Source organism: Chrysemys picta, chromosome 5, assembly GCF_011386835.1.
Source record: "Chrysemys picta bellii isolate R12L10 chromosome 5, ASM1138683v2, whole genome shotgun sequence".
Taxonomy (NCBI): domain Eukaryota; kingdom Metazoa; phylum Chordata; order Testudines; family Emydidae; genus Chrysemys; species Chrysemys picta.
In genome coordinates this window covers 107814212-107826541 of record NC_088795.1, presented here as the reverse complement: position 1 = coordinate 107826541, position 12330 = coordinate 107814212, and the positions used below count along the sequence as shown (strand labels likewise).

Genomic DNA, 12330 nt, shown 5'->3' with positions numbered 1-12330 from the left:
CCACTTTTCATCTCAATGCTGTCCGAAATGGACCCATCAAACTGGACGGTTGCTCTCGTGTTATTGTGGAATGAATGTATAAGACTTGACAGGGTTGGTGGGCATTCTGTTTTTTCTAGTATTGCAAATAGACCTGCTCTAATGACTGTGTCGAATGCTTTGGTTAGGTCCACAAAGGCAATGTACAATGGTTGGTTTTGCTCGCTGCACTTTTCTTGGAGTTGATGCAGAGAAAATATCATGTCTATTGTTGATCTTCCAGCCCTGAATCTGAACTGTGATTCAGGGTAGACACAATTCGCCAGCTGTTGTAGGTGCACTAAGATGATTTTTGCGAAAGCTTTTCCCACTACACTTAGTAGCGAGATGCCCCTGTAGTTGTTGCAGTCGCCCTTTTGGCCTTTATTTTTATACAAAGTGATGATGTTTGTGTCACACACCTCTTGTGGTACCTAACCCTCTTTCCAGCTTTAAGTAACAGCTGATGAAGATATGGTAATGGGCTGTCTTTCCCGCACTTGAGGATTTCCTCTGGGATGCCATCTTTTCCAGAAGCTTTGCCACTCGATAGCAAATCAATAGCTTTGCTTAGCTCTTCTATAGTGGGCTCCACATCTAGCTCTGGCATGACCTCTAGAGTTGGTATTTGGTCCAATGATTTGCTGGTGATGTTTCTTTCTTGTGCGTATAGCTCTGAATAGTGTTGAACCCAATGAGACAACTGCTTGCTTTTATCTGTAATGATAAATTCCACAAATTCCACATTAAAGACTGTGCAAAGACAACCGCCCTCCTTACCGCTGAAGGTCTGTGATTTGGAAGGATGCCACAGTGTGTTTAACTCACCCCATCTTAAAATGTATTGTAATATTGTTCAAAAGTCATTCAGTAAATTGTTCTACCTAGTCTATCAAATTGTTGTTCATTCTAGTGTATATTAATTTGATGTCTTGTATTTTACATTGTTTGTTAGGTCTTTGGGACAGAGACTGTGTATTGGGTAATACATAGCATACTGCCAGCACTTAATAAATAATTAATTCGCTGTCACATTCATTTACTTATATTGAAAATAATAGTTTTTTCTGGTATGGACTAAATACTGTAAGACAAATGTGTATATAATCTGTATGCCAGTGAGTTCACTGATGTAGTTACTGTTATGAAAGCATATATAACAAATATTAGTATTTTACATGTCTTAGTTCAGCTTATGAAATGGCAGCTTCTCTTCTAGAATGAGTATGCCTGGGAAAAGTCTTGTTGATTTTTTTTTTCATGTGGCCACCTGTGCCTGGAACACCTTTCCTGAACTAATCCCCTTCAAATCCTTCCTTAAAGTACACTTCTTCAACAAGCCAGTGACAGGGTGACGCTGGCCCTTTAAGAGGGAGGAGGACCAGTACATCCATGACAGTTCGCCGTCCCAGGCCAATGGGGGATGCGGGAAGCGGCGCGGGCGAGGGATGTGCTGGCCGCAGCTTCCCACCACCCTCATTGGTCTGTGACGGCGAACCGCAACCAGTGGGAGCTGCGATCGGCTGAACCTGCCGACGCAGCAGGTAAACAAACTGGTCCTGCCTGCCAGGGGGCTTACCCTGGCGAGCCGTGTGACAGAGGTTGCCGACCCCTGCAGTAGGTCTCAGTCTGCCATTAATAGTTCCCGGGACCCCTGATACTGCAGGTAAGAGCAGCTTGCTAGTTCCTACATCAGCTTGCCTCCTGCATTCTAAGGTAATTTTGGTGTGGTGTTTTTTGTTTTTCTTACCATCCTTTCTTGGCTGGAATTATTTCTGAATTTGGTTTCAATATGGCTGGCCTTCCTCTAAAGGAAGAATATGGTTTAAGTAAAGGTTGTTCTGTGAGCCACTTGCCCCTTCCCATTTATATATCTGTAGTGGTCCACCTTTGTTGTACTTCTCCCAGCAAAGATCCTAACTGGGATGTATGTAATTTCCTCCACTCCATATATCCTGCCTCTCCACAGAAATCTGAGGACCTTGTTTAAGTGAAAACAAATCTTCTCCCAAAATGAACAAACTCACCCTTTTCCCTCTTTCCTCATTTCCAAGATTTACATCCTGAAGGCAGTCAATATTTAAACAGCGTTGATTGGAAAAATGTATTGGATTTTTATTTAATACTTTTAATCTTTACTATTTATATTGAGGTAGTGCTCATTGGCCCTGGTCACGAAAGGGTTCCCAGTTTGCTAAGTGCTGTACAGATGAATAGAAAGAAATGCTCCCTGGCCTAAAGAGCTATGGTGAAATCTGGCCCCATTGAAGTCAGTGGCTTTTCACCCTTAAAATACAAGCAAAAGAGTGTTAGTTCCCCTCTTATCTTGGTTTTCCACCAGGAAACGTATATTTAAAAAAAAAATCCCTCCAAAGCGTATAAAGTAAAATCTAAAAGATATTCCTTCACAACCACAGGTGCTGACTTTCATTTTTCCAGGTGGGTGCTCCACCCCGGTTCCGCCTTGCCCCAAGGCCCCACCCCTACTCTGTCCCTTCCCCAAGGCCTCACTCCACCTCTTCCCATCCCTGCTCTGCCTCCTCCCCCAGCATCTCTCGCCTGCAGCCAAAAGCTGATTGGCTAGTGGGTGCTGAGCACCCACTATTTTTTTTTCCATGGGTGCTTCAGCCCGGAGCACCCACGGAGTTGGTGCCTGTGTTTACTACTGAGAGTAGCTCTTCACTCACTGTCTAAAGAAAGCTAAAATGCTAGCCCTAGATATTAAAGATTCTGATGCTGCATCTACAGATCTGCATAAAAGTCAATCTGCCTTTCCTTCTTCAGAATCTCTTTGGAAAACCAGAATCTGAAAGAAAAAGAAAAACAACATAATCTCTCAAAGCTGCTTAGGATCTGTAAAGGGAAATCTAACAACTTTTCCTTTGTTCCTAAAGTTGACTTTTTCTTTCTGCCAGTCTAAAGAGTTACTATTTCTTGCTTTTAGAACTGGTGTTAGGAATATTAAAAACTTCTTCACAGCATGTTTTGATTCTGCAACGAACAGCCCTGAATACTGGTCCCTCCTGCTGAATAATCTTATTATGGCCCGCTCTGAAGGGATTGCATTTTTTGGTAGTCTTTTAAGGCGGCACTTTAAGATTGATGAGTGCTACCTAATCTCTTTCCTTAGCAGGCTTCCATCTCCTGTAAAGAACCCTGAAACCAATCTAGGGATTTTTAACTCTTGCTTCTCTAGAAAGCCCTTTACTAATGCCTTATTCAGGAAGTTCTTCTCCAGCCAAAGGATAAATCATTTCTTCAGATCTTTGGCCACCTTTACAAATGATATAACTAGAAATAATTCAGGAAGGCTACTTTATAAGAACTCCTCCTCCTGTCTTTGATGATTTTTGTTTCTCAGCTTTTGGGAAATGATCAGAAATGTTCAAAGCTTAAGGAAGTTCCTTCAAATCAAAATCCTTTGTCCATTAACCACTCATTAAAGAGCCCATAGAAAACTGTTCCGGAATCTTTACAATTTTTAAAAGAACAAGAGTACTTGTGGCACCTTAGAGACTAACAAATTTATTAGAGCATAAGCTTTATGCTCTAATAAATTTGTTAGTCTCTAAGGTGCCACAAGTACTCTTGTTCTTTTTGCGGATACAGACTAATATGGCTGCTACTCTGAAACCTACAATTTTTAAGTAAATTGGAGTTGTACATCTACTCTTTGAACTGTCAGCTAAGATTCAGGATGGAAAATTAATTTTAAACAATTCTCAATATTATTTTCTCTCATCAATAGACTGAAAGAAATATAGGAGTTGCCATACAGGCTCAGACCAGTGTTCCATCTAGTCAGATATTCAATCTCCTACCATGGCTAGTACCGGATGCTTCCTACTAATGGGCAATTATGAAAATAACATGTAGAGGGAGTTTTGAGTTGTAGCAGAGCCATTGAGAGTTGCCTGCATCCTGAGGAAGACAGCACTACATTGGTTTACATTCAATTCACATTTTAAAGATTATCTTTGCAGTCATAATTACTAGAATTTTTTAAATTAAAGCTAAATTTCTGCAAAGATTGATGGAACTCATTTTGCTGCCCTTCAGCAAAATGATTTTTGAAGCCCTATCTGCTGCTTTGAAAGAGTTTTTTAGTGGGGTAAAGTATTTTGCATTCTATTTATAATTACTGTGAATGGCTCCAGAATGTGCCGCTTTGACAGTGCGAGAGTCTTGCCCAGCACTTGCCCTAACTGGTGGATGTCTTTGAGTAAGTCTTCAATGTACATCTAACTCAGGCTTTTACTTGGGTGTTGCCCCTAACCTGGCTTCAATCCACACAAAAAACGCATCAATCCAAGTTTGGTGATGCTTTAAACGTGGGCTAGCTGGTTCAGCTAGGGGTATAGGCTAGAGCAGTGGTTCTCAAGCAGGGGTACACAGATGTCTTCCAGGGGTACATCAACTTATCTAGATATTTGCCTAGTCTTACAATAGGCTACATAAAAAGAACTAGTGAAGTCAGCAAAATTAAAATTTCATATAGACAATGACTTGTTTATACTGCTCTGTATACTATACGGTGAAATGTAAGTACAATATTTATATTCCAATGGCTTTATTTTATAATTATATGTTAAAAATGAGAAAGTAAGCAATTTTTCAGTAATAGTGTGCTATGACACTTTTTTGTATTTTTATGTCTGATTTTGTAAGCAAGTAGTTTTTAAGTGAGGTGAATCTCGGGGGTATGCAAGACAAATCAGACTCGTGAAAGGGGTACAGTAGTCTGGAAAAAACTGAGAGCCACTGGGCTAGAGCTCACATGCTGCTTTTACTCAGGCCACAGTGAGGTTGTAGGCTAAACCACTTGAGTGCTGGTAGTCCTTCAGTGCCTTCCCACAATTTCCCGGTGCCCAGAAGGACAGACTAGTTCTCCCACAATTACCTGAGAAAGAACCATACAGCAGCTCAGCTTATGGTAGCACTAAGAACTGTGGGATATGCCCCAGAAGTCTTAGGAACACCATCTAATCTGGGTGTGTGTGGCATCAGTGAGAACACAGTAACTTGAGTATGGCCTTTCAGTATGGCTCCTTGCACCTGAGCTAGGCTAACTCAGATTCTGAACATCGGAGTTAACTCTGCAGTGAAAATATACCCTTTGTTATGACAAAATGTTCAGAAAAGAGGGTTTTTTCTCCTCCTGATCTTTATTCTGTCGGAGAGATTTACTTTTAATGTTCCTGTCTTTTGTTCTAAGTGTGTAGTTGGAGACAAGAAAATGTCAAGAACTCAGTCAAAGCAGCTTTAAGCAGAGCTGTGATATACCCAGTGGTGTCTATAGACAGCAAACATGATTGCTGTTCTCTTCTGCCTGAGGGAAGATCCTGACTTCATTAGCTAAGAAATCTATTTGAGGATAATTCATTGAGCCAAGAAGAGCACTTTTTTGCTGCTCTTGCTATCCTTAATACTTTGTTTCAGACCTATAGAAAGCATGTGTGATAGGTCTCTAATGAGTACAGGAAGGCTTCCAAGGATTGAAATTTTCATTTATTTGGGGTGACTATTCTCTGAAACTATTTAAAAGTTCTCAGTTTCAGCTTGATCGACTCCTTTAAATTACTTCTTTGAATATGCTGAAGAATTGAAATGGCAGAGCTGAAGTGTAGAACTGAGACACTGAAGAGAGCTGTGGTGCATCACTATATTTTTACTCTGGTGCCAATACACCAGTCAGGCACAGTGGAGCCTCTTGGAAACAGTAACGTGTACAGAAAAGGTGATCAGTTTTTTCTTTCTAGTTTGCATCTGAAGAAGTGTGGTTTTTTTACTCACAAAAGCTTATGCCCAAATAAATCTGTTATTCTTTAAGGTGCCACCGGGCTCCTTGTTGTCTTTCTAGTCTGTCTTCCTCCCCCTCTCTTTGGAATGTTCTTGAGCCTTTTACAAACAACAAACCTGACTTTAGCATATCTGATGAGCCAGACTACCTGTGGGTATAGGAGATAACCTGCATGGCATGTGGGTTTTGTGGAATCTGTTCCAAAAGACAGGGTGGGTGGTTCTGATGATCTCAGTGCAGTGTGTTTTGAGCCAGGAAAGCTTACTTAGGACTCTAAGCATTCTGGATACAGTGGCTGCATTGTGACAGGTAGCTGTTCTTCATTTCAGCTTTGTTGATGCAGTAGCATTAATGGTTTTGAAACCTTCTGCAGAAGTAGAAATGATGTTGATACTGATTTATGTCAGTACAACCAGACTCTTCTTCTGCATGCTGGCCTGAGAAAGAAACTAGTGGCGAGAGAACAGGAGCTAAGAGAAGCCACCTCTTCTTTTCTCCCCCAGTGCCCATGAATTTCTGCCATAGTTAAGGCTCAGTCTGATAAGCTATATGCCTTAGCACGCAACTCCCGTAATTCCAACTGTAGAAAGTCACACCGGTTAGTGAATGTAGTGCATCCCCCCTCTGTGCCTGATGAACAGACAATGTGGGTCTGTATAGCCCCCCAGCTACACAGTCTAACTCTTTAGCTCAAGCTGTAGACTCATGCTTTTTAGCTTCGGAGGTCCTTGTTCAATCCATGCTGTTGGCCAAGATGGTGAAAGTTACAATGGCACTTAGCAGATTCAAATTCCTGGAGGAGAGAAACTTGAACAGTAAAGGACTGAAGACTTCTAGGCAATGTGTAAGGACAGCCTTTGCTGCATGTGAGAGTAGCTGTATCCTTAAGGAACATCTAGGCTTGCATAGATGTGAATTTCAGGTTTTCAGTAAGAAATGCAACAAAGCTCAAGACCTTACATCTAGTAACAAAGAATGTATGTCACCATGCATTCCATCTTGTAAATGTATCATGGAATGAATACATGGATGCTGAAATAGACATAGGAGTTGTGGTGGATATATACTTGAGCATGAATTCCCAGTGCAGCTCTGCAGCTAAGAGGGAGGTGGTATTACCTCTGCATTTGACTTTAATGACCTCATTACTGGAATATATTTTCCAAGGGAATGTTAAAAGCTGACTCGATCAAGGTCTATAAGTACCTACCTAGGGAAAAGATTTCTGATAGTAGATCTCTCTTTAAGCTAGCAGAAAAAGTCATAATGACTTCCAATGATTAGAAGCGGAGTCTAAACAAATTTAGACTAGAAATAAAATGAGAATTGTTAGTACTGCTGGTAATTAATTATTGGGAACAACAACAAAAGATATGGGCTTGATGCACTAGTTCAGGGATTGGCAACATCCCTGGTCCCACGCCGCTTCCTGCAGCTCCCATTGGCCTAAGTGGCGAACCGCGGCCAGTGGGAGCCGCGATCGGCTGAACCTGCGGCTGCAGCAGGTAAACAAACTGGCCTGGCCCGCCAGGGGGATTACCCTGGCGGACCACATGCCAAACATTGCCGATCCCTGCACTAGTTACTGGGTGAGATTCTAAGTTCTGTGTTATTCCTGAGGTCAGACTAGATTATCATAATGGCCCTTTCTGTCCTTAAAGCCTATGAATTGAATCTGTTTTGGGATGGAGGGATTTTACTGTTTAAAAACATTTTTTTCCAGTGTTTAATTTGGAGGGGTTTATTGGTGTTCATTTACATAGCTGGTTAATTTCTTGTATACATATACTGTTAACACTAGACTATGGATTTAAAAAAACAAAAACAAAATAAAACTTTGATTTTATGTATGTATGTTTTATCCATTTCCCCCCCCATCCTTCATGTGTTGCTTGCCATCTTTAATTGAAAGATCTTTGAAGCAGGGCATTTGTGTTTTCATGTGTGTGGACAAAAGCTAGAATGTTGTGGGTGCTGCAAGATACAAATAATAAACAATAATGAAATATATTATTCAAAATGGAAATCAGGGACCTGAACCAGAGCCCAGTGAAATTAATGGGAGTCTTTCCATTTACTTGAGTAGGGTTTGAATCCGCTTCCAGGAGAATACAAAGATTGTTAAAATCCCTAATTTGGGTATATCCTCAGTGAAATTCCTCATATGCAATATCGCTATAACATTATCAAGATAAAACTATCTAAACAACATTTGAAATACAATAGGGGGCAAAGAAGAAAGAAAATAACTAATTTGCCAGTAAACTAATACAAATCAAATATAAATAAATTCAGTGTTGTCGCAGTATTACTGAACTGTGTTGTCTAGATCCTCAGCTGATGTAAATGAGCACTGATCTATTGATTTCAGTGGAACTAAGCCAGTTTACACCAACTGAGGATCTGGTCTAGTATGGAAAATTTGAAAATATGCTACATTTATGACAGGAATCTGATTCCGCCGAAAGCTGCTTTTTTGTTCTCTCAGTTATTAAGGTATTGCCTGCTTTTATTTTTAATTTCTCATTTAAGAACTGTTATCTATGCATAGGAAAGACTGGATTTTTTTTGGTAAATGTTGATAAACTGATTTCACTGTTCACACACAAACGGATGAAAAAATATTTCCATCGATAATCGAAATTTACTGATGGGCAAAGTAAGAAAAATGCTGCTAGAGAACTTGTTAGAGTTTGATTTAAGGCTGTTTATTTTGTATATTTTGGTATATGATGTTGACAATTTGTATTTTAACAGTTATAAAGCTTTAATTTTTTGAATCTCAGCATCTATTGTCATTAAGGAATTATTGTCTGACCCCCGGATAATTTCCCACAATTGTGAAAATTTAAATAGATAAAAAAATCTTTAAAAATGCTTAACATCAATATAATCTGCTGAAATTATATTTAAAAAAAAATAAAAAAAAAATCTGCCAAACCAATCTATGCCTTACAATAATTCCAAATCCCTGGAACTTTTTAGTCTCTCTAAAAATGGGTAGCTAGTGCAATATCTTTAGAGAAGATACTTACTTACTTTCTCTCCATGTCTTAAAGGGTGGATGGGGCATTATTTTTACGCAGTTTACCTCCCTGAGCATGCTTGTTCAGTAGTGTGGTTAAAATGTAAAATTCATGGCTACCAATATGAAAGGTAGTTTGGGCACTAGCCTTCCTTCCAAGAATGAGTACCTGTAAAGCAGAGGCATTTTGGAGAACATACAGTATGGTGAGCAACCTTATTTTGCTGGTTCTTTGTTACTTTGTCGTATAAAGAAGTTTTTCATTGTATAATTAACAAATCATTCCTTTGTTCACACTTTTAAGTAATCATGTAAACTTTTGGCAGATATCAGTGACACTAGTCATCTTTTCTTTTAAAGTTATTCATTGACTAGGCTGTGGTATGCTCATAAATATGGGCGGGAGGAAGGAAGTTTTACTTTGATTAAAATGTTTGTGTTACAGGGAAGCTGGGAGAAGCGAATTCTGAAGAGTCTAAATAGCATGTGCACAGAACTCAGTATCCCATTAGCACGAAAGGTACTGTGTTTATTAATTTAACTTTTTAAAGTGAATGCAGAGCTTGTGCCACCTTCACATCTTTGGAAACTGTGGTCCTGATACAGCGAAAACTTATCTTATGCAAACTTTATACATAAGTAGTTCCATTGATGTCAGGAATTGCAGGATTAGGGCCTAAAGTCTTCTGGGACAAACAGATAGCAGAGATAGTGGTAGTGTGAGAGTATCCCCACCAGTGTGCCTCAATTGTACTCTGGAAGGACCACCTTGGGAATGAAGGGTGTTGATAAGTCTTTCTCTCGCTGTTGCAATCATTGGCCTCTGTTGGGAATACCGTATTGGAGAGCCAATTGATGGGGATTTATTTATTTATTTATTTTGTATGATGTGGACAGTAGTACACACAGACTGGATTGAGACCACTGACTAACTTCACATCGGACACTGAAAAACCAATAATTACATTGACATACTTTCTTTGCTGATTGGGGCCAGAGTTGAACTTGTGACCTTGGAGTGAAAGGCTCAGTATTTCACTATCATCACTTCCCTTTGTCATCCATTGCTCACTGACATCTTTATGTTTCAAATCTCTGTAAATTAATAAACAGAGCAGAATTGGCAAGTATGTATTATAGGGCAAATCTTCCCTGTCCCTCTCCCCTAAAGCCTGGTAGCTGGCAGAATTGCTGTGGTTTATTGTACAAGGCAGAGGACAAAGCTGTGAGGAGGAACAGAGAAAGAAATGCGGAGGAATCTACACCCCTTTTGTGTAACTGAGCTATACTCTTCAGGGCTTCTGGCACCGTGAAGAGGGAATTTGGTGGCAGCACATGGGTGGTGCAGGGTGAATCCTCAGATACATAGAACTGCCAGCCAAACATAGCAAAGGGTTCAATAGCAGATAGTGTGTCAGAACTACCCCATGAAGTGAGGAGGGGGATTCCAATCCTTACTTGGATTTAGTGCAGTAGAGAGAATATGGCCTAAGGCTAATGCTAACTTATAAAGTCTCGTGCATGCTATTTTTTTAAAAGACTAATTTTCATCCATACAGGAGATGGGTGTATTTTAGATTTTTAGCTGCTTAATTAAAAAAGACAATTTCTTTTCTTATGACTTACAGAGACCTATAGGAGAGCAAAAAGAACTTTTTAATAAATGGAATGAAATGGGAACTGATGAGCCAGGTATGCTAAATAAAATGTGTCTTTTTATGTAGCAGCAAAGCAAATGCATATTTATCTCCTTATTTATCAGTCGGGGATTAAAGTAGTATCCATTGTAAAGGCAACTAGTTCCTGTTCTTTATTTTTTCCCTAGTTTGCAGTGCGTGGTAGCTCACAAATACCTATTCACTGTATTTATTTATTTGAAGAGTTATTGTTTGGATTTTTGAATCTACACCTGCAGTCTGTAGATATATTCTCTTACATACTAATACCTAGAGAATTTGGAGAGGTAGCTCAAGTTAGTAGTAGTAATGGGAGCAGTGCACTAATTGAAAGAAAAACATCATATTGTTTACTTTTTGTGTTATTTAATTCTTAACAATTTTCTCTTACTCACATAATGTATTTTTTCAATAGCTAAAAGTGAAACAGCTAATCAATATATAGAAATTACATTCTGTACAGTTTCATAGCTAATGATCCTGTTCAGATCAACCAGGGCTTGAAGCAAGCTAGCAAACCCCAAATACATGTATTGTCTTGCAATGTGAATAAAACTGGATAATGACTTGAAAATTTTCATGGTCTGAACTGCAGTTTCATGACACTTTAATGTATAGATGTACTGCTGGGGAGAGAAAAAAATAAAGTGACGATGTATTTTTACTTCACATTGGCTTTGAAGCTGTTTAAACTTCTATAATTTAAGAACATTCCAAGTATATCCTTTGTGCTTTAATTTTTGTGTGGAATAACAGGGATGTGTTTTATATTGCACCAATTGGTCTTTTTGTAAATCAGTGATCATTAAATAGCAGGTTTATGAAATACCTGATTATGGTTGCTGTGTGTGACATCAATTAGTGATTCTTTTATATACTGATGTGAACTTTCTAAATGTAACTGTTCATAAAATCTCATTGTCATGATGTATTATAGGGACAGTTACATTGTGTCAGAATTGGAAAAAACTTCATATGTATTGCCAACCTTTATAAAATTTTAATTTAAATAAAGCATTCTTTAAATCATGTTAATTTCAGATCTAAGTCTCTTCCGACCTGTTTATGCACCTAAAGATTTTCTTGAGGTAAGCATTAATGAAATAACCAACCAGTCATTGAGTTACATCCTTTATAGTTAGCTATTTAAAGTGGAACCTGTGCATGGTAAGTCTTCAATAGATGGATAGGAAATAGAAATTAATTTTCTTCTTAATAAGGTAAACTGAATCAACACACAAATCATTGTCCATTAAATAATCAGTTACAAAGCTGCTTTAAAGAATTGATGGTACATTTATAAATTTATAAGAAATTATCATATCTAATGGGCCGATAAGACTAACTATTAACTGCCAATGAATTACATTTAACCTCGTATTGGTCATTGAAAACTTTCTTAAAACTTGAAACTTTTTCAATTCCTGTTAAGCAAAGGAGCTTCTTGTGTTTGAAAAATGTCAGCTAAAAATGTTTAACTTGGCTTACTAATCAGGACTTTGAAGCAATAGGAAGTCATGCACATCAGATCCCTGAAATAGGGTGTTTATTACTTTAGTGCTCTTTGCCTGAGAATTTAAGTTTGTATTAAAATAAATAAATTTCTAACATTTTTCTATTGTAAAGTGGCCTTTCGAATGTGAACAGTGTGTCTGTTGCTTTGACAACCTAGCCTTATGGATCATGGATGGGGAATCATGCTGAATTGCACTTATTATGGAGGAGAGATTGCTGGTTCATCCTTTTAAAAATTTTCCTTTTTATTGCGTCTATAATGGAAAGCCTCAAATTCTCTGAAATGTTAGAGGAAG

General features: G+C 38.7%; 1 protein-coding gene across 4 annotated transcripts in view; it reads left to right on the top strand.

Moving 5' to 3' along the window:
* The window catches only part of TBC1D19 (TBC1 domain family member 19), a 101692-nt gene that overhangs the window by 19408 nt on the left and 69954 nt on the right, over positions 1–12330 (top strand). For all 4 annotated transcript variants that reach the window (XM_065597009.1, XM_065597008.1, XM_005300298.5 and 1 more), the window contains 3 exons: positions 9289–9363; positions 10472–10535; positions 11561–11607. In XM_065597009.1, coding sequence (XP_065453081.1) covers positions 9289–9363; positions 10472–10535; positions 11561–11607 — 186 coding nt within the window. The remainder of the gene's footprint in view (positions 1–9288; positions 9364–10471; positions 10536–11560; positions 11608–12330) is intronic.